Below are 25,248 nucleotides of genomic sequence, written 5' to 3' on the forward strand. Positions count from 1 at the left end.
TCGCAAGTGTGGTGAGCTGGCCAAACTGCGTGGGCTGAGCGAGACCTTCATCTTACAGTATACTGAAACAGGCTGTTCATACTGTATGCCCAAGTCCTAATTGTCATATTCATACAGTCCACCCGACTTAAGGCCTTCTTTATCCAATTTGAATTTTTACCTCCGCCACCAAACGTGGATGGAGGTTATGTTTTCACGCCTGTCTGTCCATTTGTGAACAAAATATCTCAAAAAAATGTGGACGGATTCGGACGAAATTTGGCAGAGAGTATGTGACACTGATGGAATGATTAGATTTTGGTGAAGATCCGGATTCGGATCCGGATCCCATAATTTTTTAAGTGATTCTTCACCATTGAGTGATATAGCCAACCAGGTGGAGGTATGCTCTCTACTGAGTGACTTTCAAGTTTTTTAAATATATATTCCTAGGAGTGCGTTGACCAGTTCGCAGCCCATAAGGCCTCCTGTAACAATATCTTATTGGCTTGCAGGAATTGCGTGTTTGCCTTATTTTGGATCAGCAAATTGACTCCTTGAACTTATAACAGAAACAGGATTCATAAACGATTGTTACCCTCGCCAGAGGCGAGGGTATTGCATTTGAGACCATTTGTTATTTGCCGGAAAAGATTTCGGCAAGTATATTGGTTGGTTGGTTTGTCTGTCTGTCTTTCTGTTTGTCTTTGTTTGTCTGTCTGTCTGTTTGTGCGCAGTACTACGTCTACATCGTTGCACATAGCATCGCCATACTTTACACACATATTTGTCTTGCCAGACTGTGCCCAATTTTTAACTCTCTCGGCCCAAGGCCTCCATTATGACGTCATAATTCCATAATTCGACAAGTACAAAACTTCATCCAATCAAGATGCAATTTCTTGAGCGCCATGTCGGCATAAACTGGTGGAGAAAAAAAATTAATGATGACGTCATTGGTCACGTGGTTCTGCCGCCATCTTGGAAAAACCGAAAAACTTTGCACCTCTATATCTCCGAAAGTGATGCATAGAAAAAATTGAGACATGGCTCATTGTAAAGAACTCTACATGGGGAATGAAATACGTTGATGATGATCTCATAGGTGCCTCCATTATGACGTCATAATTCGACAAGTACAAAACTTCATCCAATCAAGATGCAATTTCCTGAGCGCCATGTTGGCATAAACTGGTGGAGAAAAAAAAGAATGATGACGTCATCGGTCACGTGGTTCGGCCGCCATATTTTTTAACACAATAGCCTTAACAACCACTGAAAATACATCCTGGCGAGGGTTTGCAATCTCTGATTGCTCTTTTTCTTGTTTCTCTTGCAACTCAGAAAGGCTTATCCATAATTACCCTCTACTAGCAACGGTACCTGCCCTATGGGCGGGGCTTCAATTGGGAGGCCCAAATGAAAAGGCAAAATATCAGAAATTGAAAGCTTTTTTATTTTAAACGATTTATATAAACATCTGTTAAATCATATCACACACAAGTCATCAAAATCTAAACAGTATTTGTACAATTTCAATAAAAGCCACATCACTGTTCATATCAGTAAATATTATTCCATCGTGTTTGGAAAACTGGAAAATTGGAACAATTGGAAAATTGGGAAAACAATGCAGTACCTGGGAACAGACGGACAGACGGACAGACATTTGGTGAATTATCGTAAGATTATTGCATTTGGAGAGGGTATTGCATTTGGGTTCATCTATCTGTCTGTTTGCTGTTTGTCTGCACATAATGTGCCAACGTAGACCACAATATTTACATGTTAGCTTTTTTTCAACTTCTATGAAGTATGTACAATTACAATGTGAGTACGTATATAAAGTATGTATGGTACAATAAGAATATGGGTACATCTATAAAATACGTACTATAAACCCACAGAAAATAAGTCTCGGCGAGGGTCTGCAGTCTTTGATCCAAATCTTCTTTGTTTGTTCAGTCACGTGCTTGTTTGTCTTTCTCGATATATTAGCTTTGCTGCCTTTGGACATGATCCGCAAACTTCACACATCATTGTGTATGTGTATGTATGTCAAGTCATACCTGAGTTGTGTTGCCAGTGCAGTAGGATTATGTACATCTAGCAATTGTAGTTCAACAGTTTGGCCTGAATTTTGTGGGGAAAGTGCAGTGCTTAAAAATGTGCTAAATGGTAAATAACTGTCACCCCTCCCTCCCTCTCCCACCCCACCCCTTCCCCTCTCTCCTCCCACCTTCTCCCACCCTACCTTCTCCACACTCCACACTCTCACCCCTTCCCCTCCCTCCTCTTCCCACCCCACCCCCTCCACATTCCCACCCCTTCCCCTCCCTCCTCCCACCTTCTCACACCTCCCCACTCGAAGTCACGGTTGAAATATTTATTCTCGTTGCCATGTAATTAAGCAGGGTGTGTTCAGCTACCAAGTTTCTAGTATGGAGATCGCCAAATGGCTAAAGCACTCAAGCAAGCACTCTATTCAAAACCGTTGAAAGGAACATCTGGTTTGGCAAGCACTAGCTAGCTGCTTGTTAACTGAACAAACCCTGGGACAACTCGACAGCATACATACAAAACGGCAAAGAAAAGGACAGTTTTTTGTTCTTAAAAGTGTATTTCTGAGGCGGTAGTAAAGGCATTTATTTTTAAATAAAAATCAAATTGGTCAAAGTGGGTCCAGGTTTGACCTTCCAAAATAGAAAATTTGCTTTCTTCTCTGAAACTACACACACGATTTCGATGAAACTTAACCATAACCTTCATCACCCGTGATGTACCGAAGTTTGTTTACGGCACTAAGAAAATCGAAGTCTAACGGAGACTATGGGGGGTTAAAGTGGGTCCAGGTTTGGCCCCCCAAAATAGAAAATTTGCTTTCTTCTCTGAAACTACACACACAATTTCGATGAAACTTAACCACTGGTCTTTTTATGTAGCTGAATGGAGTACTGCTCTCTGCTATGGGCTGGCACTCCAGTATCAAATCTGTCAATCCTGGATCATGTATAATCTCAAGCTCTCAAAATTATTGGAATCACCCGTGGTGAGACCGGAGCATAAGGTCTGTTGCTTTCACATCGCAGGCAAGTCTGAGGTCTCTTTGTTTTTTTGTTTTTTTTCCACGTCTTCTCCAATATTGCTCTCAGTCCTCCGACCGGCGCCAGCAATTCCAGGATGCTCGTGTTTTTTCAGTCTCCCCTCCAAGTTGAACTTGGAAAAATCCAAGCTGACTACTTACACATGTCAACTTTTTTATTCCTCAATTTTCACATCCAGGGAACCAACTTCCAGGAGGTGTTCTGTCTGTCTCACTCTTCCATCCAGGGCTTCAAGCAAGCAGTGAACCGACATCTTTTGTCATCCCACATTCCGTCGCATGATCTCTGTTACCCCCATTAACCATTTCTAACCTAACTTTCTTAGTTACTAGTTTGTGTTTCTTCCCCTCCTCTCTGTCCTCTTCATCTCTTTGTTCATTGCCTTAATGCTTGTCCCACTGCCAGATTAATTTGCAGGCACCAATAATTGAAATATGGCTAATTCTCTTTTCTTGCTTGCTGTTATTGGTCGGAATTTGTCCAGTTAATCTACTTTAATGTAAGCAACTATTTATTATGGAAACCATGGAGGATCCAGAGTTAAGAACACAACTATAAGTCTCATCAGTCTTTCATTGCAAAGAAAGAGTAGCATCAACTTCTATTCAAGTTTGTATCGCTCATTTGATGCCATTATGCTGGTCCGTTGATTTGAGCTTTTACACGTGGTTAATTTACACTTCTTTGTAAATGATGATGAATTTTGACAGAATGCGGTTTTTTTTTTCTTCCTTCAAGGTCTGATCTTCTGAACCAGCTGAAGATGTACAATTGTTACCATGAAGGCAAGACGCTACAGCTGCGTTACTGGGAGGTCAGTGCATGTTGTGTACAATTGGTTTTGCAAAATATTGTTTGAATGATGGCTTTAAACATTGAAAATCACCAAACGTGACTTTTTTAAACACTTTTGATTATAACTCATATTTGTACATTACAAATCGATACGGATCACTTTGACGAAGTGAAGACACATAATAGAGCAGGATGGGCAGCATTTGGGGAAAAAATCGTTTTTTTTCTCCCAGTTTATAATGGGTGTGTTCTCTCAGCATTGGCATATGTCTGTCAAACATGGTCTCTAAGAAAGAGGATGGAGAAAAAAGTTGATGAACATGCAAAGAGCCATGAAAAGATACTCTCTCGGCTTCAGAACAATAACAGAAATGAATGGATCAGAGAGAAAACAATCTTCCGTGACATTCTGCTCACAATCACAGACTAACGGGGACCTGGGCTGGATGAGTAGCAAGAAGGGACAATCGGTGGACAAGAAGAATTACTAACTGGTAACTTGGAAAAGACCTTGGAAGAAGCAGAAGCGGAGGTCGAGCAAAAATCAGATGTGGAGATTGAATTGAATTTTTTTAACGGGATTACAATGGCTTCAAATTGCATTGAATCAAACAGAATCGCCCATGTTGAGGGAGGCCTTCATCCTGCAGTGGCTCAATAGGCCAGTCAAGTCAAGTTCTTCATACATTAACTTAGAAATAACCATTTTATTACAACGACAAATCTGTAATCCTTCGAAGCTGGATTATTTTGGGTTTTTGGTCCCTTTTTTTTTGCAGGCTTTGTACTCAGTTCACAGCCTATGGTTTAATGCTGTAGACTCACCAAAAGGAATAGTTTTTGCAATTGACCTGTCAAAATCGTCTCAAAATTCATATTTATTACACCGCACACCCAAAGTCAAAAGCGGGGTTAAGCAATTAGTTCACTTCTGTCTGTCTGTCTGTTTGTATGGCTGTACATATATCTACGAATGTCAGGTTGTGATGAAGGAACAACTTAATTTCCATTGAATGTTGGAACACGAATTGGAACATGAATCAGAAAAGGAACATGTAGTTTAACAGTACTTTGGCTCTGAATTTGTCCCGATCGCACATGCGCAGAGATGAGCGAGATAACATTTTTTACTCTGTCTGCCTGTCTAGCAGTCAACAAAAATTGAAAATCATTCCAAACAGGAAACCTAATGTTTAAAAGGACGTTATAAAGGACACAAACAACAGGCATGGAGAACTAATGTAACATGTTAGATAGGGTGATGGATTAGACTGGGGGGAGAGTGGTAAAACCTGGAATTAATTTATTTCTACACCTTTAAACCTCTTTAAACCTTTATTTAAATTGAATTACAAACTTGAACACTGTAGAACACAAATACTCTTCATAATACTTCCAAGAACCATGCTATATGTATTGATATATAGCATGAGAGGGTGCGGCATGTGAGAGCGTGCAATATGAAGGGGGAGGAGCTGAGGGGTGAAGAAGAAGCTGCCATACGGCTATGTACATCTATGGTGATCAATAAGACCTCCATCTCCTAAACTGTGGCTCAACTTTGTTGTATTACAGTACATTAGCAACGGTACCCGCCCTAAGGGTGGGGCTTCAATTGGGAGGCCCAAATGAAAAGGCAAAATATCAGAAATTGAAGGCTTTTTTTTTTTTAAACGATTTATATAAACATCCGTTGAATCATATCACACGCAAATCATCAAAATCTAAACAGTATTTGTAGAATTTCAATAAAAGCCACATCACTGTTCATATCGGTAAATATTATTCCATCGTGTTTGAGAAAACTGGAAAAATTGGAAAATTGGAAAAAAAAAATTGGAAAAACAATAGCTTATTTTACTCCAGGGGGTCCCAGAATTACCCACCCAAAATTTCGTTGCGATCGGTTCAGCCGTTTTTGCGGTACCTGGGAACAGACGGACAGACAGACAGACATTTGGTGAATTATATTAAGATAAGGTAATGTATAAGACTGCTTCAGTAGCGCTAAACTTCCGGATTTTTAAAACCGATCTTTTGATTGCCAACTCTTATAGTACGTACCTCTCCCATTTGCAAGCCAGGTATGCATGTGCATGTACTTTATTTTCAAATTTTACCCTTCTATGAGCAAATCTAAGTTCATTTCTTATCCATTGCTGGGGAAACCCTACATTATGAGAAAACTCGGAGCAGGCAGTAAGACAAGAATTTCAATTCCGTATGCCAGGTACGACCTATCTGGTAGGACTATATTTAGCACTGAATCGACATTGGTAATACGTTAGGGCTTATGGTATCGTGTGCTGAGTATCACGTGTTTTTATTTTGGTACTTGGCATTACCCTTCAAAATGGCACATATGAATGCAGATGAAGTGGCAAAACATGATAATGATGATCATGATTATTACATAGATTTATGTTCACGGAACCACCAGCAGTTTGATTGTTGTTATCTGGCACGGCAGCATATCCTGTTTACAATGCAATAGCGTAACCTTTTCAACGAGAATACTCGTAGTTGCAGAATCTGGTACACCCAGCACTACGAGTACACTCGTAGTCGGCAGTCAATGTGTTAAAAAATAACTATTTATTAAAATTGAAGTATAAACTTCAACACTGTGTGGGGTATCGTGTTCTACGAACTCTAGTTATTGTATCAAATTAATTCAAATAATTTTTCCTTAAGAGTCTACTGTGTAACACAAGCATTACAATTTGTCATCGTTGAGACCCATTCTTTCTCATAAAGCACTCTGTTGGTGGAACAGGTGATTGCTAAAAATAGTGTGCAGTTTGAATAGAAGGACGTGTGAAGCGGATATACCAGGAGATGCTGTTTTAACCCCTTTTCCTTTCAATAAATCTGTGGCTCCGCATTTGGTAAAAATCCAAGTACTAGACCTAACAAATAAAATACCTTTGTTTCTGCTTTGCAACCTTCCCAAGGCAAAATATCAGACATTGAAGGCTTTTTTTATTTTAATTGATTTATATAAACATCCGTCAAATCACATCACACGCAAATCATCAACATCTAAACAGTATTTGTAGAATTTCAATAAAAGCAACATCACTGTTCATATCGGTCAATATTATTCCATTGTGTTTGGAAAAACTGGAAAATTGGAAAAATTGGAAAAATTATTTTTCCCAAACTTTAAACTTTAAGTTTTTAAGTTTAAGTTTTAAACTTAAGTTAGTTTAAACTCACTGACTAACTTAAGTTGGTTAACTTAAGCTAAGTTAGTTAAGTTAAGTTAACTTAAGTTAGTTAGTTAAGTTTAAACTTAAGTTTTAAGTTTTAACTTTAAGTTTTAAAACTTTTTTCAAACCAAATTATTTTCCCCATTTCCCAAACCCGGTGAAATGTTAAAGGAAAGTAAATTAAATAAGTTTGTTGAGTTGGTTTCATGTGCCCCCTCCTAGACATGTGGTAAAGTAGCAAAATGCTTCAGTTTGTTATTGCAGACTAATCTTTTCTGCAGGTCATGGGAATATGATTGTACAGCAGATTATAAAAAAATAATGGGATAAAACAAACAAAAAGATGGCATTGGTGCTAAATATATTGTGAACGTTGTGGGTAGGACAGTTTAAATGACCACGTCACACGCAGTGTGGTTGGAAAGGAGTGGTGGTCGGGGATTAGGGAGGGAGCGGTTTGTGGGTAGAGAACCTGAATTGTGGTGACGTCAATTGTCAAAGGTTGAAACTGTTCACAGATGAAGCAACTTGGTTGGGACTAGTGTGTAGAACGTTGTTGTTTCATTTGCATCATTTTCTGGAAGCACGTCAGTGCCGCTGATGCAGCGCCCCATTCCCAGTAAGCTGGTGCTCATTTTTCCGACTCAGAAGGATGACAGGCGGAGTCAACCCAACTGGTGTTATTTCAACGGCACTCCAGGGGCTCAAACCCAGGACCCTGCGATCTTAAGCCAGCCACCTTAACCGTTAGGCCAACTCCAAGCTTGTGTGGAAGGTGAAACAGCATTAGAAAAACAACAATCATGACAAATTAAATTCTGCTTTATTATTCTCATATGAAGTAAATTCCAACATCTCTTTTCCTCTCCCATGATATGTAAAAATAAGATTACATTTTGGAATAAAAAATGGGATTACATTTATTTTATTTTTTTTACATTTGAACATTCAGATGGAACAGATAATGGAGTAGGAGGAAATTGAAGAGAAATTCTGCTGATCTTTCCCACCTGAAAATTTTGGTCTTGAAATTGGAAAGAATGTTTTTTGGGGTTTTTTCTTTTCTTGCCTTAAGTCTTATATATCTGCAGAAGAGTGTTCTTTGTGTCCCACATCGTGCTTGTACCGCCACGATCCGGTGTTGCTGCTCTGTGGGTGAACCGGTCCTGTTGATGCTCTGTGGGTGAACCGGTCCTGTTGTTGCTCTGTGGGTGAACCGGTCCTGTTGTTGCTCTGTGGGTGAACCGGTCCTGTTGTTGCTCTGTGGATGAACCAGTCCTGTTGTTGTTCTGTGGGTGAACCGGTCCTGTTGTTGCTCTGTGGGTGAACCGGTCCTGTTGCTGCTCTGTGGGTGAACCGGTCCTGTTGCTGCTCTGTGGGTGAACCGGTCCTGTTGTTGCTCTGTGGGTGAACCGGTCCTATTGCTGCTCTGTGTGTGAACCGGTCCTGTTGTTGCTCTGTGGGTGAACCGGTCCTGTTGTTGCTCTGTGGGTGAACCGGTCCTGTTGTTGCTCTGTGGGTGAACCGGTCCTGTTGATGCTCTGTGGGTGAACCGGTCCTGTTGTTGCTCTGTGGGTGAACCGGTCCTGTTGTTGCTCTGTGGGTGAACCGGTCCTGTTGTTGCTCTGTGTGTGAACCGGTCCTGTTGTTGCTCTGTGGGAGAACCGGTCCTGTTGTTGCTCTGTGGATGAACCGGTCCTGTTGTTGCTCTGTGGGTGAACCGGTCCTGTTGTTGCTCTGTGGGTGAACCGGTCCTGTTGTTGCTCTGTGGGTGAACCGGTCCTGTTGCTGCTCTGTGGGTGAACCGGTCCTGTTGTTGCTCTGTGGGTGAACCGGTTCTGTTGGCTCGTCATTGTACTTGTGACCTTCGAAGCGGTTACTTGAGGAGGGTGTTGAGGGAGGCGTTCGTGGGACACGAGTGAAACTCGAAAGGGTTGCGCCGGCCATGGGAATTTGGCAACCCTCGTCTCGAGTTTCGATGCTGAGAGCTGCAGGCGTAGCTCTGTGGAGCGTGTGCAGAGAAACTAGACGAAGTGTAGCGTTGATGTGTAGGATGAGGCAACATCGTTTTGCTTTGAGTTGTTTTGCTTCTGCTGGAAATGTCTGCCTTGCGTTTGAGCACACTTGTTGGACAACATTCACAGACATTCTTCCTTTGACCGACTAGATATTCCACAGGGTCAGTTATGGCGAGGCAGCAGTTATGTTTCACTGGCATATTGGCCCTTGGGATGATAAAGGAGAAAGTAGGATGGGAAAGATGTTGGATAGACACAACATAGTCTGTAATGTGGGGCATTGGCGGCGCTGTACATGGACCATTTTTGAAGGCCTCTCTGTCATTGCCGCCACAATCCTCTTCAGGACCTTCAGTGATTGTTTCCAAGAATCTCCAAGGTCGGAGATGAGGCTTGCACCTTAGTTTGGGAACATGTTGGGAATGTGTGACTGTGCCGAGGGAGTCGATCTGAGAATTTGAGGTTTCTTTGCTTGAACACTCAGGGTCCTCCGGAATGGGTTCAAGGGCGCACGGAATCATTCAATTTTGCACTTGCGTATGTTGCGTTGGGCACTGTAAAGAGAGGACATCGACATGTAATGTTTCAACAAATTTGTTGTACCGTGCAATCAAATATATTCTTGAATTCCCGGACAACCTATATTGCCATGCAAGGATTTACGTCCAACTATGGTTGCAGAAAAATGCCATTGAAAGTCCTCGACTGGAAATTCATAGCAACAGCATTCTTCTGATTTGATTTGATCCCGCCGAGGACTAAATCGAGAACTAACCAGACCGGAGGCACGAAACAACCACCGATATGTCATGCTACCCTTGTGCACACGTACTGTTTCACACTTATCTGTTCGACAGTAAAATGAGGATAAGGATGGGAGAGTAAATGCTCTCTGCAAGAATGGGAGAGCAAAAAGAAATTCAAGGAAAATAGCATTAAAGGGAAGAGTAGGAGAGAAGAAGTAGGGAGAGACGATGAGGGGGATCGAGTGAAGAGGAGAGGGGATGGGCAATGCTAGAGACATTTTGAGTGGAGCAGGGAGTGCGAGGAGGAGGAGCCTAAAAGTTCCACCATTTTTCTTGTGTAATATGTGGACAGCCCCTAGTTTATTTTCTTCCTTGCACGAATAAAATTAGCACAGTTGGTTGTGAAAGAAGTCTGATGTGTCGGTGCATCTGTAGATCAATCACCCCGTTTAGGTACATTTGAAGCTTTTCTACACACATGGCTACCTTTCCCTTTGCCTCTTTTAACCTGAGCAGATACTGCAGAGAAGCATGGTTCAATCTTACCATACACTTACTATCTTGTGGGTAACTGGTGAAACTGCAATTGGGTTACAGCTTCTTTATATCAACTTTAACTTATCTCTTGCAGGAGGTGGACAACATTAGTTTACGGTGGCACAATGTCGGTGTCAAATTTAATTGGCCATGCCACACTGGGCAGGCCAATGTCCGTGTCTAACTCGATGCTTTTAGCTTGAGTCGATCAAAAGACTCTTCACCGTTCTCCATCAAAACAAACTTGGGACTTTTTTCTGAGCCCGTGCAAGTGGCCAAAGGTCCAAAATAAATAAAACCTCATCATTGCAGGTGCAGAAATATTTGTATCCCTTTCACCTCATCCCTTAGTTTGTCCTGTCTATAGAGGACTTCAGAGACTGTACGAAAGAACTTAGGCAACAATGGTGAGACAAATCCATTGCTTTGTATTTAAGTGGACACAGGACGAAGGATAATCAAATATTTTATGCCTTAACGTAACCGTCTGGTAATGCCACCATTTAGGCGCACTGATTGATGTTCGCTCACAATGTTGAGAAAATAGATCTTGCACAAAGATGTAAGACAAGGTGCACGGCCTCACCTTGAGTGCTTCCGCGTGGGTCGTCCTGGTAGAAAGCTTGTGGATCTTAGCGCAGACTGCAGCCGGGGATTGACCCGGTACGCCCCGCTCGCGTGCCTTTTATAAGGCTGGCACGGGGTTGGGACATCCACGTGCCTACTACGATGCACTATGACCAATTGTCGTTTCCATCCGCGGAATGCGCGGATCGCTTGTTCATGGTTGTAAGCTTCAACTGAAAGCTGCTTTTTGTCTCGTTAAAAATTAGACATGTCCCCCATTAAAATGGTGTTTGGTTGTGGGTATAACATGTACTTTTGATTTTTGTCCTTTGACAACAGGGTAGCTTGATATGAACTGGTAATAGGTACCCACAACCATCCTAAGCATGTAGAATGTCGACCAAGGCTGTTGCTTTGTTTCCGCCCTCACTTTTTTACCTTTTTACCCTTGCCAGAGGAGAGGCAATTCCATTTGAGTCCGTTTGTTTGTCTGTTTGTTTGTCTGTCTGTTTGTCTGTCTGTTTGTTGGTCTGTTTGTTTGTCTGTTTGTTGGTCTGTTTGTTTGTCTGTTTGTTTGTCTGTTCATCTGTTTGTTGGTCTGTTTGTTGGTCTGTTTGTTTGTTTGTCTGTTTGTTGGTCTGTTTGTTGGTCTGTTTGTTTGTCTGTTTGTTTGTCTGTTTGTTGGTCTGTTTGTTTGTCTGTTTGTTGGTCTGTTTGGTTGTCTGTTTGTTTGTCTGTTTGTTTGTTTGTCTGTTTATTGGTCTGTTTGTTTGTCTGTTTGTTTGTTTGTCTGTTTGTTTGTCTGTTTGTTTGTTTGTTTGTTTGTCTATGTGTTTGTCTGTTTGGTGGTCTGTTTGTTGGTCTGTTTGTTGGTCTGTTTGTCTGTTTGTTTGTCCGCACAGAATAAACATGATTTTCTCTGCAACCGTTGGTCCGATTGATAGGAAATTTTCACTATAGGTGCAACTCCATCTGTACAATTTTTTCATGATAATTATGACGTCATAGGTCACGTTGTTTGCACCTTTATATCTGCGAAAGCGCTGAATAGAAAAAAATTGAGACATGGCTCATTGTAAAGAACCCTCCATGGGGAATACAATATGTTAATGATGATGTCATAGGTGCCTCCATTATGACATCATAATTCGACAAGTACAAAACTTCATCCGATAAAGATGAAATTTCTTGAGCATAATCTAGGAATAAATTAGTTTAGAAAAAAATAATGATTACGTCATCAGTCACGTGGCTCGGCCGCCATATTTGTTTTAACACAAAAGCCTTAAAAACCACTGAAAATACATCCTGGCGACGGTTTGCAATCTCTGATTGCTCTTTTTCTTGTTTAATTTGTTTTCCCTGCAGCTGCTTGAGTGATTGACACTTAACTTTCAACATAGGAGTGCCTACCCATTGAGAATTTGTTTAACAAAGTTACATGATGATTGGATGAAAAATGCGGCCGGCGTTCCAAAAAGTCTGTTTACCACAGGCGTGGGTTGCAGGATGTTTGACGTATCAGAAATAAATGGCCTCGACTTCGCTTCGCTCGGCCTCTGCCGGATTACAAGGACATTAGTACATGGTTACATTTGGTTTTACTTTGGATTTTAGTTTACACATTTGCCACCCTAATATAAAAATACTGAATGCCACCTCTTTTGGTTAAATGCCACTCTGAAATGCTGTGAATCTGCAACCTGTGTTTACTGCAAACAAGTTCATATGAAAGTCACAGACGGTCACCGTGATTACTCCCTTTTGTAACTGTAAGCCAGACAGGTCTTCACCAGTTCTCTTTCGGCCTCACAACTGGCCATTCCAATTTGTTCTGGAACACGTTATCTGACATTCCTGGCGATCTTTGGAAAAGCCTTTGTTTATTGTTTTTCCAGGTCTAAAGTTTCACGTAATGTTGCCGGGAGGATGCGCCGCCGTTGTCATTTCAAATGCCCGATGATCTTCGGATTGGCCCTTTATCTTCCACAACTGTCCCTCAATCCCGTTTGAACTGCTTTTCGGACATTCGATTCCAAGTGGAAAAATGTGTGCACAACCGATTGCCAAACTATTTGCATCAGGACTTGATAATGGAATGTTATGGAGGTCCGTCCATTGCGATATTTGTCTCATTCTGAAGATTGTTATTCCGTGCATCGTGTAACGATCACAAGATCATCGATGCAGAAAAGTTGCTGTTGGCAGGATAGCTCAGGTGTGGTTCGATTCCCATCCCTCGGATGGACATTAATCTTTTTTTTTTTTTTTTGGTATAATGAGGTCGAGGCCCATGGAAGAGTTGAAACAGAATGGACCACAACATCACAGAACAATGACAACATGGTGGAAAAGAGTGGGGGGGGGGGCAGGGAGGATAGACCAACAGTAAGATAGAGGAACACCGCGGAGGGATACGCGGAGGAAAAATGGGACCATGGGGAAGGAGTGCAGGATACGGGGAGGCGGTGGGCACAGGAGACAAGCTCAAACACAGCAAGAGGATGAAGGGGAAGCCAGGAATGAAACAGAAAAGGAACGAAAAAGAGGGTGAGGGGACAGAACATAATAACCTAGAAAGGAAGGGGATGTGCTCGGGAAGGGTTAATGAGGGTCGACAATATCATGAGCTTGTACGGGGGATGACCTGAGGTGGTGGTGAGCTAGCTGTCCCATCTGCTGGCGTTGTAGTTGGTGGCTTCTAAAGACCACATGGTGTCTGTCACACAGAGTAGGTGGTTGTCACCAGCACTCTGAACAAATCCCCAATTCCTGCTGGAAACGCAATGGCAACCTTCCCGGTGTACGCCCTTGCACAGGAAGCTGTTTGGCAGTTCATGACACCCTGGAAATTGCACGAAACTAATTTGAGAATAATGCTACTACCCTTTTTTTGCAAAGTGTGAATGTGGCACAAAATATCTTTTCCCTGATGTGCTCGGCATATCCGGTGTGTTCGGAGAGAGCGTTGCCATTTCCGATCGTGCGACATTTTGTACTCCAGTGTGGAATGCCCACTGAATTCCATCGGTAGTCACATTGCGCCGTAAAGAAAACAGAACGGTGCAAGGCTCGCTGTGTATGGGTCGACATCACCCCAGCTTGTTGTGCAGGCCATGTTGATGAACCCGGGCTCCATGTGGGGTTTCTTGTGGACCAAGAGGATAACGATGGGTCGGTCATACTGTCTTACCATCTAAAAATGGCCTCTAAACGGTGGGTCATATTGTCTTACCAGAAGAAAGAACTGCGTATTGAAATCCTCATCATTTAACCACTCCATATTTACCTGCATGCATTAATCTTTTATTTCCTGATCATTTAACTGAAGACTTTTTTTTGTATTCTTCCATTTTTATGTAAAAGGTTAATGGGGCTGTCAGGATGGCCGAGAGATATGCACACTCACCTCTAAGCTGTCTATCCTGGGTTTGAATCCCGACTCAGCTATAAACTGTCATCCCGGTATTTCACAGGCAGGGTGGTTCATTCCTCCGATATATATGTATGTATATATATATATATATGTGTGTTTGTGTGTGTGTTAAGGTTCTTGCTTTAGGTATAGGAACTATGTTTTGAGGTTTACAATTTAAATAAAGTTGAATATGGGATGTTGTGAAATTAACATCATTTACAGAACTCCTTGAAATTATTAATATTTAAGTTTAGGAACAACCGATACTGTACAATTAATTAAATGCATTTTAAAAGAAGAATTGAAAAAGAGTAATAAGAATTGAAAATCATAAGAGATAGAATGGTGAGGAACAAAAATAGAAAAACAAGATGTGTGTGTGTGTGTGTGTGTGTGTGTGTGTGTGTGTGTGTGTGTGTGTGTGTGTGTGTGTGTGTGTGTGTGTGTGTGTGTATGTGAAATAAGAGAGAGACAGAATTGTGAGGAACAAAAATAGAAAAACAAGGTGTGTGTGTGTGTGTATGTTTGTGTGTGTGTGTGTGTGTGTGTGTGTGTGTGTGTGTGTTTGTCTGTGATATAAGAAAGAGACAGAATTGTGAGGAACAAAAATAGAAAAACAAGGTGTGTGTGTGTGTGTGTGTGTGTGTGTGTTTGTCTGTGATATAAGAAAGAGACAGAATTGTGAGGAACAAAAATAGAAAAACAAGGTGTGTGTGTGTGTGTGTGTGTGTGTTTGTCTGTGATATAAGAAAGAGACAGAATTGTGAGGAACAAAAATAGAAAAACAAGGTGTGTGTGTGTGTGTGTGTGTGTGTGTGAGTGTGTGAAATAAGAGAGACAGAATTGTGAGGAATAAAAATAGAAAAACAAGGTGTGTGTGTGTGGGGAGGGGGGGGGGGGGTGTTTGTCTGTGAAATAAGAGAGACAGCATTGGGAGGAACAAAAATAGAAAAAGAAGGTGTGTGTGTGTGGGGGGGGGGGGGGGGGGGGGTGTTTGTCTTTGAAATAAGAGAGACAGAATTGTAAGGAACAAAAATAGAAAAACAAGGTGTGTGTGTGTGGGGGGGGGGGGGGGGGTGTTTGTCTTTGAAATAAGAGAGACAGAATTGTAAAGAACAAAAATAGAAAAACAAGGTGTGTGTGTGTGTGTGTGTGTTTGTCTGTGATATAAGAAAGAGACAGAATTGTGAGGAACAAAAATAGAAAAACAAGGTGTGTGTGTGTGTGTGTGTGTGTGTGTGTGTGTGTGTGTGTGTGTGTGTGTGTGTGTGTGTGTGTGTGTGTGTGTGAGATATATTAGAAATCATGATTTTCAAGGTTGCTTTGGAACCTCCAAATAAACTTTGTACAACTAGAGTAATTAATTATTAACTTAATTTTATGGTAATAGGATTACAAAAGACTCAAGTGTGAAACACCATATCCAGCGGAGTGCAAAAACATGCAAAGCAGATCCCAGGTCATCTTTCTTGAAGAGCGGGCGAGTTATCGCCGGCACTCTGAACCAAATTTGTAAATTCCTGCCACCTTCAGTCGAACGTCAGGCCTGGCCAGCCGGCTTGTGAAAGACTTACTTGGGCCAATAAACGTTGCCTGTTGACCCCATAAGGTGGGAACAATCAGGGTAGTAGTAGTAACAACAACTACAACTAGTACTTGGATAACATGTGTCAGCGCAGGTTGTTGACAATTAATGTTGTTAGTATTTTTGTTAAAAAAAAAAGAAAAACTCAATTCCGAGAATACATCTGGCTTTGGATCATTTTCTGGAATAATTTTGTTTATGTTTTTGTCCTGTTGCCCTTAGAAACGATTTAACTTTAGCTATTTACAATTTGCTTACACATTGAGCATACTCATGTTCACGACTTAAATCACATCTCCATTACTCCCTTGTGATGATTTCAACTGGTGTCATGCCAGCTGGCCGAGTTGGCCTAACGGAAACTAGCCAGAGCCGAACAGACAAGTCTTCTGTAAGGCAGCAGTCTCACTCGACCTGTCAACCATGCTGCTTGCAACCATGGAGAAACGATACCAGCCGGTAGAGGGTGGACCCTGGACGCCATTTGCGAATAGCTTTGTGAGCAGGGCGGATGCCAAACGGTGTTGAATGCACGAGAAATGTCGAGCAAGGATTTGTGCGGCACATACGTTACATGATGTATGAAGGATCTGTGTCACTTTGTGATAAAAGCATTAAAGGTGACAGGATGCTAGACGTAGACTGCATGGATACTTTCAGGGAGGGAGTCAGGCCGAAATTAGCCAATAACAGCAGCTGTCTTGGAATTCAAAATGGCCACCATCGACCGTTTGTACAGGGTGGCAATCTATCTATATCCGGTTTTGGACCCCTGTAATTCTGTCGCGAAGAAACCAAATCGAACAACATATTTACAGGATATAGGGACATATTTCAACTTTTTGTGGTATTTTATTGAAGTTGGAAGTGTACAGATTTGGTTATAAATTTTAACGTGATTTCCATCATTTTCAAAAAGTGTGCGGATCCTTTCACGATGCTCCAAGACCATCGTCTGTCGTATTCAGACCATCATTTCTCCAAAAGCTGCTTGAATCTGCTTTTTCAGGTCGAGATTGTTTGCTGGTTGAATTTTTTTTTATACAAGATCGAGGCTCGTGTAAGAGCGAACATTAATGACAAAAAATTGTTTAAAAGTTGTTCTAAATTGTTTACTAATTAAAAAAGTTGTTTTAAATTTAAAATAAAAAAAAAGACAGGGAACATTAAAAAAAAAAATTGGGGCAAAAATAAATAAATAATTGAGTTGCTTAAAGCCTGCCCTTAACAAAGGCACACAAGAAGAAATTGCACGGGGTGCGGTCTAGCGACAGGAGACAGGGAACGACAGGGAACGACAGGGAACACCAGGAGACAGGGAACGATAGGGAACACCAGGAGACAGGGAACAACAGGGAACACCAGGAGACAGGGAACGACAGGGAACACCAGGAGACAGGGAACGACAGGGAACACCAGGAGACAGGGAACAACAGGAGACAGGTAACAACAGGAGACAGGGAACAACAGGAGACAGGGAACAACAGGAGACAGGGAACAACAGGAGACAGGGAACAACAGGAGACAGGGAACAACAGGAGACACGGAACAACAGGAGACAGGGAACAACAGGAGACAGGGAACAACAGGAGACACGGAACAACAGGAGACAGGGAACAACAGGAGACAGGGAACAACAGGAGACAGGGAACAACAGGAGACAGGGAACAACAGGAGACAGGGAACACCAGGAGACAGGGAACGACAGGGAACACCAGGAGACAGGGAACGATAGGGAACACCAGGAGACGGAACGACAGGGAACACCAGGAGACAGGGAACGACAGGGAACACCAGGAGACAGGGAACAACAGGAGACAGGTAACAACAGGAGACAGGGAACAACAGGAGACAGGGAACAACAGGAGACAGGGAACAACAGGAGACAGGGAACAACAGGAGACAGGGAACAACAGGAGACACGGAACAACAGGAGACAGGGAACAACAGGAGACAGGGAACAACAGGAGACAGGGAACAACAGGAGACAGGGAACAACAGGAGACAGGGAACAACAGGAGACACGGAACAACAGGAGACAGGGAACAACAGGAGACAGGGAACAACAGGAGACACGGAACAACAGGAGACAGGGAACAACAGGAGACAGGGAACAACAGGAGACAGGGAACAACAGGAGACAGGGAACAACAGGAGACACGGAACAACAGGAGACAGGGAACAACAGGAGACAGGGAACAACAGGAGACACGGAACAACAGGAGACAGGGAACAACAGGAGACAGGGAACAACAGGAGACAGGGAACAACAGGAGACAGGGAACAACAGGAGACAGGGAACACCAGGAGACAGGGAACAACAGGAGACAGGGAACAACAGGAGACAGGGAACAACAGGAGACAGGGAACAACAGGAGACAGGGAACAACAGGAGACAGGGAACAACAGGGAACACCAGGAGACAGGGAACGACAGGGAACACCAGGAGACAGGGAACGACAGGGAACACCAGGAGACAGGGAACAACAGGAGACAGGTAACAACAGGAGACAGGGAACAACAGGAGACAGGGAACAACAGGAGACAGGGAACAACAGGAGACAGGGAACAACAGGAGACAGGGAACAACAGGGAACACCAGGAGACAGGGAACGACAGGGAACACCAGGAGACAGGGAACGACAGGGAACACCAGGAGACAGGGAACAACAGGAGACAGGTAACAACAGGAGACAGGGAACAACAGGGAACACCAGGAGACAGGGAACGACAGGGAACACCAGGAGACAGGGAACGACAGGGAACACCAGGAGACAGGGAACAACAGGAGACAGGTAACAACAGGAGACAGGGAACAACAGGAGACAGGGAACAACAGGAGACAGGGAACAACAGGAGACAGGGAACAACAGGAGACAGGGAACAACAGGAGACACGGAACAACAGGAGACAGGGAACAACAGGAGACAGGGAACAACAGGAGACACGGAACAACAGGAGACAGGGAACAACAGGAGACAGGGAACAACAGGAGACAGGGAACAACAGGAGACAGGGAACAACAGGAGACAGGGAACACCAGGAGACAGGGAACGACAGGGAACACCAGGAGACAGGGAACGATAGGGAACACCAGGAGACGGAACGACAGGGAACACCAGGAGACAGGGAACGACAGGGAACACCAGGAGACAGGGAACAACAGGAGACAGGTAACAACAGGAGACAGGGAACAACAGGAGACAGGGAACAACAGGAGACAGGGAACAACAGGAGACAGGGAACAACAGGAGACAGGGAACAACAGGAGACAGGGAACAACAGGAGACAGGGAACAACAGGAGACAGGGAACAACAGGAGACAGGGAACAACAGGAGACAGGGAACAACAGGAGACAGGGAACAACAGGAGACAGGGAACAACAGGAGACAGGGAACAACAGGAGACAGGGAACAACAGGAGACAGGGAACAACAAGAGACAGGGAACAACAGGAGACAGGGAACAACAGGAGACAGGGAACAACAGGAGACAGGGAACAACAGGAGACAGGGAACAACAGGAGACAGGGAACAGCAGAAGACAGGGAACAACAGGAGACAGGGAACAGCAGGAGACAGGGAACAGCAGGAGACAGGGAACAACAGGAGACAGGGAACAGCAGGAGACAGGGAACAACTGGAGACAGGGAACAACTGGAGACAGGGAACAACAGGAGACAGGGAACAACAGGAGACAGGGAACAACAGGAGACAGGGAACAACAGGAGACAGGGAACAACAGGAGACAGGGAACAACAGGAGACAGGGAACAACAGGAGACAGGGAACAACAGGAGACAGGGAACAACAGGAGACAGGGAACAACAGGAGACAGGGAACAGCAGGAGACAGGGAACAACAGGAGACAGGGAACAGCAGGAGACAGGGAACAGCAGGAGACAGGGAACAACAGGAGACAGGGAACAGCAGGAGACAGGGAACAACAGGAGACAGGGAACAGCAGGAGACAGGGAACAACTGGAGACAGGGAACAACAGGAGACAGGGAACAGCAGGAGACAGGGAACAACTGGAGACAGGGAACAACAGGAGACAGGGAACAGCAGGAGACAGGGAACAACAGGAGACAGGGAACAGCAGGAGACAGGGAACAACTGGAGACAGGGAACAACAGGAGACAGGGAACAACAGGAGACAGGGAACAACAGGAGACAGGGAACAACAGGAGACAGGGAACAACAGGAGACAGGGAACAACAGGAGACAGGGAACAACAGGAGACAGGGAACAACAGGAGACAGGGAACAACAGGAGACAGGGAACAACAGGAGACAGGGGAAGTGTCTACAACAGGGTGGAGGGAGAAGGTAGACAGAGACAGACAAACAAGGGATGTAATGGAGAATGACTATGAGGTGTGCTCACACTTTGAGGGGTGGAGGAGAACGCAAGGGGTGGACAAGGTGGATACATCAGCCAAATTTTGAGAGGGGTGGAAATGGTTTAACGGGTGTAGAAAAGATCATGGCTTTGTATGGGGATGACCTGAGATGGTGGTGAACAGCTGTTGAAGACCCAGAAGGAAGAATTGGATCGAAGAGAGTCTGGAAGGTGGTTCCACAGGTGGGAAAAGAGACAATGAAATAAGTGGAGGTGAGCAATGGTTCTGGATTTAGTTTGCTTAACCTGTGTACCTGTAACAAGATGGCCTGTGGGGCGGGCGCTCTGCTCGTAATATTAAATACTGTACCTCACTTCGGAGGCACGTAGGAGGTTGAGTAAAGTGGCGTTGCTCCTCTCGGCAATGAACCTTATTACCTTTAGACTTTAATCGCTTCTGTTTGTCTTTCAATAAAGCGGATGGTATTGAAGAAGCCCATAAAGAGGAGTGCTGAAGTATATAATCCGGGTAGATTGAACTGCCATAATAATCCAAACTCCAGAGAGCACAAAGATGGAAATCTTCACACTCCAGGGGAGGATGATGCAACCTGGAGGGGAGTAGGAAGTATAAATCATTGGGAACGAGTCATCCTGCAGTAAATCAGCCAGAGAAACGAAATGTTTCTTCTGTGACAAACTGGACACAACGCTTGCCTCATAAAGTTTCTACTTTGGCATGCATACCCTACCTGTTCACAGGTGTGCTCTTCAGTTACAGCACATACTCATTTACGTGTCCGGCTTGGTGATGTTGTGGGACAATCGGGAAAGTGCCATTCCCAATGTCTTACGATGTTGTACAACACGGCACGGCCATTTTGCGGACACAATAAGTGTTATCTGAAGCCTGGCTTCCACTCTGAAAATGTTTGTTTATTTGTCGAACATCTTGCCAACATTCATGCTTTAATTGTAAAGTGAACAATTGTCACATATCTGCCGCACTGTATTATTTTAGGTTCCAGGTGTGCATCTTTTGTTACCTGCGCCAGCGGAGAGGGTATTGCATTTGAGTCGGTTTGTCTGTTTCTTTGTCTGTTTGTCTGTTTGTCCGCACATAATAAATATGATTTTCTCTGCAACCATTGGTCCGATTGACAGGAAAATTTCACCATCGATGCAACTCCACCTGTAGAATTTATTAATAACTATGACGTCATCGGTCACGTGGTTCGGCCGCCATCTTGGAAAACCTAAACACTTTGTACCTCTATATATCCGAAAGCGCTGAATACAAAAAATTGAGACATGGCTCATTGTAAAGAACTCTCCATGGGGAATAAACGATGTTAATGATGATGTCATAGGTGCCTCCGTTTTGACGTCATAATTTGACAAGTACAAAACTTCATCCGATCAAGATGAAATTTCTTGAGTATAATCTCGGAATAAATTAGTTGAGAAAAATAATAATCCTGACGTCATCGATGACGTGGTTCGGCCGCCATATTTGTTTTAACACAAAAGACTTAAAAACCACTGAAAATACATCCTGGCGAGGGTCTGCAATCTCTGATTGCTCTTTTTCTTGTTGAGTTTGTAGAGGGAATATGTCCAGATTAAAGTGTTGTGGATGCAAGACAAAACCGATTGAGACTTCTGATTTTGATGTGCCATACCCTGTTACAGAGCGACGGTGCTGGCGATGCAGTTTCTTGGCAAGGGTTGGACTGGGTGGTTTGCTTTTGCCTTCCCAGCAGTAGTTATAGCACAGGAATTTGGCCATGGTGCTGGCGATAGCTCGCCTACTCTTTACGAAGGACACCGTGGGTAGGGAATGTCCACCAACTAATGCCGGCACACTGGTCGCCCATATTGACGTCCACCTGAGAGAAGGCACCCACATTGATGAATCACCCGCCTGTGAAACACCGGGATGACCGTTTATAGCTGGGTCAGGATTCAAACCCAGACAGTTTGGACAGTTTGGAGGAGTCTGGAAGACAGTTTGGAGGCGAGTCCTGCCATGGAGGATATCCTGCCAGCCTCGATCGAGATTAGACAGTTGGAAAAGAGGTCTACTGCTATTATGGATTCCATCACCTTGTTGATGATGTGCAAGGCCGGCTGGTGTTTCATTCAGACACTTGGTGTTGTCGTTATGCTTGCGTATCTATGGTGGTAATATGACAACTGCAAAGCCGCAATGAGCCGGCGAAGCCAAAGCCTCTATTGAACTTTTTCACAATTTTTTATGCATACTTCCGCATCCGCAAGATGGCGGCCTCCTGGAGCGATTTGGTGCGTCAAAGCTTCGAAATTCTCAAAGGATCCAGCAAAATCTGGCTTTTCAACATAATACGTACGCGTTCATTCACAACACCGGCTTCGCCGGCTACTATCCACCTTCCTCCATAAGGGGAGATGACATTATGTGAAGAATTTTCAGAAGGGCAATGGAAGAGGAGCTTTCTTCTTGAATGGGTGAAGAGTTTCCTGGTCAACTTGGCCTCCTACTCAAGTAGCCCTGATGCTCTCATCTGCAAAACCTGTGTTTGGGTTGCTTGAATGAACACTGAAATGGTCACAAAGAAGATCTCTGTTGTTGTATTTCTTGTAAATTTCAAGTTTCCTTTATTCCTCCTTCCCGCCCTCATTTGTAGGATGAAAGGAAGCTGTTGATCGAGGGGTTGCTCAACATCTCTTGGGGTTTACGCCGGCCCATTCGTTTGCAAACTCAGGATGACTACGAGAGGTTGCAGTTCTCGACTCAGGTCCAACAAATAGCAGCAGCAACCATCAATTCTGCAGTCTCTCGCAGGTATTGAAAACCCCGTGCTCCTTGACCTTTTGAACAGGTATTTTCTTCTGGTGCACAAAAAATGTGGCAATGCTTGTTGCAGCAGAAGTTGCTGATGAATAGTTGAGAGGTGAAAAGTCTTCGAATTGTTCTGAGCATTTGATAAGCGATCGGAATTTTGAGTTGTGTGCTGCTTTCTCTGTTTTGGAGTTTTTGAGTCGTTGTAGTTTTTGAGAAGTGGGTGGGCTGCTTTCCCAGTTTCGCTTGTGATGATCATGTGCTGTGTGAGGTAGAGGTATGGCGTGTTGGATGGTGCCGGAGGAGTCAACAGGTACGGGACCACAAGGTGGATCCAGTCTGAACCACCAGCATACAGGTACTTGCTTTTTTTTTTTTTTTACTCCAGCGGCAGGCATACATTGTGTGAGTGAAGGTGTTAGCAGAAGAAAAAGTAGGAATGGAGATATAAATAAGGGGAGAGGAAGTACCGTAAAATGGGGTGACTAGGGACAGCAAGGTGATTAGGGACAAACTGAAAAAAAGTTCGGAAACTTTTTTCGCTGAAAATTGATAACCATACTGATTTGTTGATATTTGGGTTGAAAGTGTTCTCTTGTTTTAAAAAAAAGCAACTTATAGTCCCTATTAACCCCATAAATGGATATTAACCCCATATATGGATTTTTATGGCTGTCCCTATTCACCCCGTTTTACAGATGAATAGGGACAGTCACTAATACAAAAAAATAATAATCAAGAAACAATCCTGAGTTTCCAACTTATTGCTAAATTGATAGCTCAGATGGATGCACATAATATGCACCCATAATATAAACCACGGTGCCAATGAAAACAAATATGGGATAAAAAGTTTCTCCAAACTGTCCCTATTTCTTGATTATTATTTTTTGTATTAGTGACTGTCCCTATTCACCCCATTTCACGGTATGACAAATGAAGGAAGCAAACGCTCTATCAATCTTGTGTATTGTCTGTTGAATAAATCGAATGCCCCCCCCCCCCCCCCCCCCAGAGACTACTTCTGTCTCACTTCCGTTTAATTACGTTACTTTCCGTTTAACTACGTTACCTTCCGTCTCACTACGTTAACTTCCGTTTCACTTATTCCCTCAAGTGGTCAGTGTTGAAATGGAGCCGAGGCTGCCACGTACGAAAAGCGACGTCAGTTCCCTGGGAAGACCACATTCGTTGCGCCGCTCCATGGGAGACAGCCAGCGCATTCGGCGGAACCGCTACTCCATCAACGGACACTTTTACAACCACAAGGTGCGAGCACGAGATCCGTGGCACACCTCTGTTCACCCAAATGCCCGCACAAGCGTATTCGTTACAAATCGGAACGCGCTGCACCAACACGATGCAAGTTCATGTTCCGTGCGATGTTGAGACGGCTCGTCATATTGCCACGTGCTTCGTTGCACAGACGTCCGTGTTCACGCCCATGTTTGGCTCTGTTACAAGCGTCCGGGTGAAAAGCTGCATGGCCACCACCGAGGTGGTCTGTTCCCTGCTGAAGAAGTTCCGGGTAAGAAGTTACCAAAACGTTCCTTCCGGTCATCGAATGTAGTGGGGCTGCTTAACTGATGAATTGTGCCTTTTCCCTTAAAAGCATGAAACTTGGCACATGGCTAGAATACCCCAAAAGAAAGATTTTTAGTCCAGGGGGCATCTCCAATTTCACCCCATATGGCAGCCATCTTGAAATTCAAGATGGCCGTCATACAAGACCTGTTTTGATGAATATCTCCATAATTAGAACAGATATCAAAATGGTTAAACTCACGGAGGTTTGCAGTCATTGTTTTGTAACCAGCAAGCACTGTTTCACCCTTTTCCCCTTTTCGTTTTTTTGGATGCTGAACATCCTCAGCTGTTGACTCCTGGCACAAAATGCACAGTTCCCATTGAATCTCCCGATGCCGTTCAGCAAGCGGCTGTGAAGGGTCTACGAGTTTCATACGCTTTGACATCCTCAACGGCGGACACGGTGATGACTTCTAATGGTTACCTCAGAAGCAGATGATTGTCCTGAAATGAGAGAAAAAGAAAACAAAAATAGGTTCATCAAAGGGCATCTGAAATGAGCTTAACAATATAAATACAAATTGCATTTGGTCACGAAA

At 43.6% G+C, this 25,248-nt stretch overlaps 2 protein-coding genes across 9 annotated transcripts in view; one reads left to right on the plus strand and one right to left on the minus strand.

Moving 5' to 3' along the window:
• The window catches only part of RASSF4 (Ras association domain family member 4), a 67,246-nt gene that overhangs the window by 32,847 nt on the left and 9,151 nt on the right, over positions 1-25,248 (plus strand). For all 7 annotated transcript variants that reach the window (XM_078783476.1, XM_078783478.1, XM_078783477.1 and 4 more), the window contains exons 3-7: positions 3,822-3,897; positions 22,968-23,125; positions 23,398-23,480; positions 24,240-24,391; positions 24,549-24,650. In XM_078783476.1, the coding sequence (XP_078639602.1) occupies positions 3,822-3,897; positions 22,968-23,125; positions 23,398-23,480; positions 24,240-24,391; positions 24,549-24,650 (571 nt within the window). The remainder of the gene's footprint in view (positions 1-3,821; positions 3,898-22,967; positions 23,126-23,397; positions 23,481-24,239; positions 24,392-24,548; positions 24,651-25,248) is intronic.
• LOC137417812 (uncharacterized) lies at positions 7,897-11,335 on the minus strand. Of its 2 annotated transcripts, XM_078783480.1 has the most exons (3): positions 10,978-11,335; positions 8,575-9,662; positions 7,897-8,435 (listed from the first exon to the last, which is right to left on the minus strand). In XM_078783480.1, the coding sequence occupies exons 2-3, from the start codon at positions 9,236-9,238 to the stop codon at positions 8,161-8,163; spliced, it is 939 nt and encodes a 312-aa protein (XP_078639606.1). In that variant the 5' UTR covers positions 9,239-9,662; positions 10,978-11,335; the 3' UTR covers positions 7,897-8,160. The 2 variants fall into 2 exon arrangements, with proteins under 2 accessions (XP_078639606.1, XP_067959825.2); XM_068103724.2 differs by having other exon boundaries at positions 7,897-9,662; positions 10,978-11,234.

Source organism: Myxine glutinosa, chromosome 8, assembly GCF_964187855.1.
Source record: "Myxine glutinosa chromosome 8, kmMyxGlut1.1, whole genome shotgun sequence".
Classification (NCBI taxonomy): Eukaryota; Metazoa; Chordata; class Myxini; order Myxiniformes; family Myxinidae; genus Myxine; species Myxine glutinosa.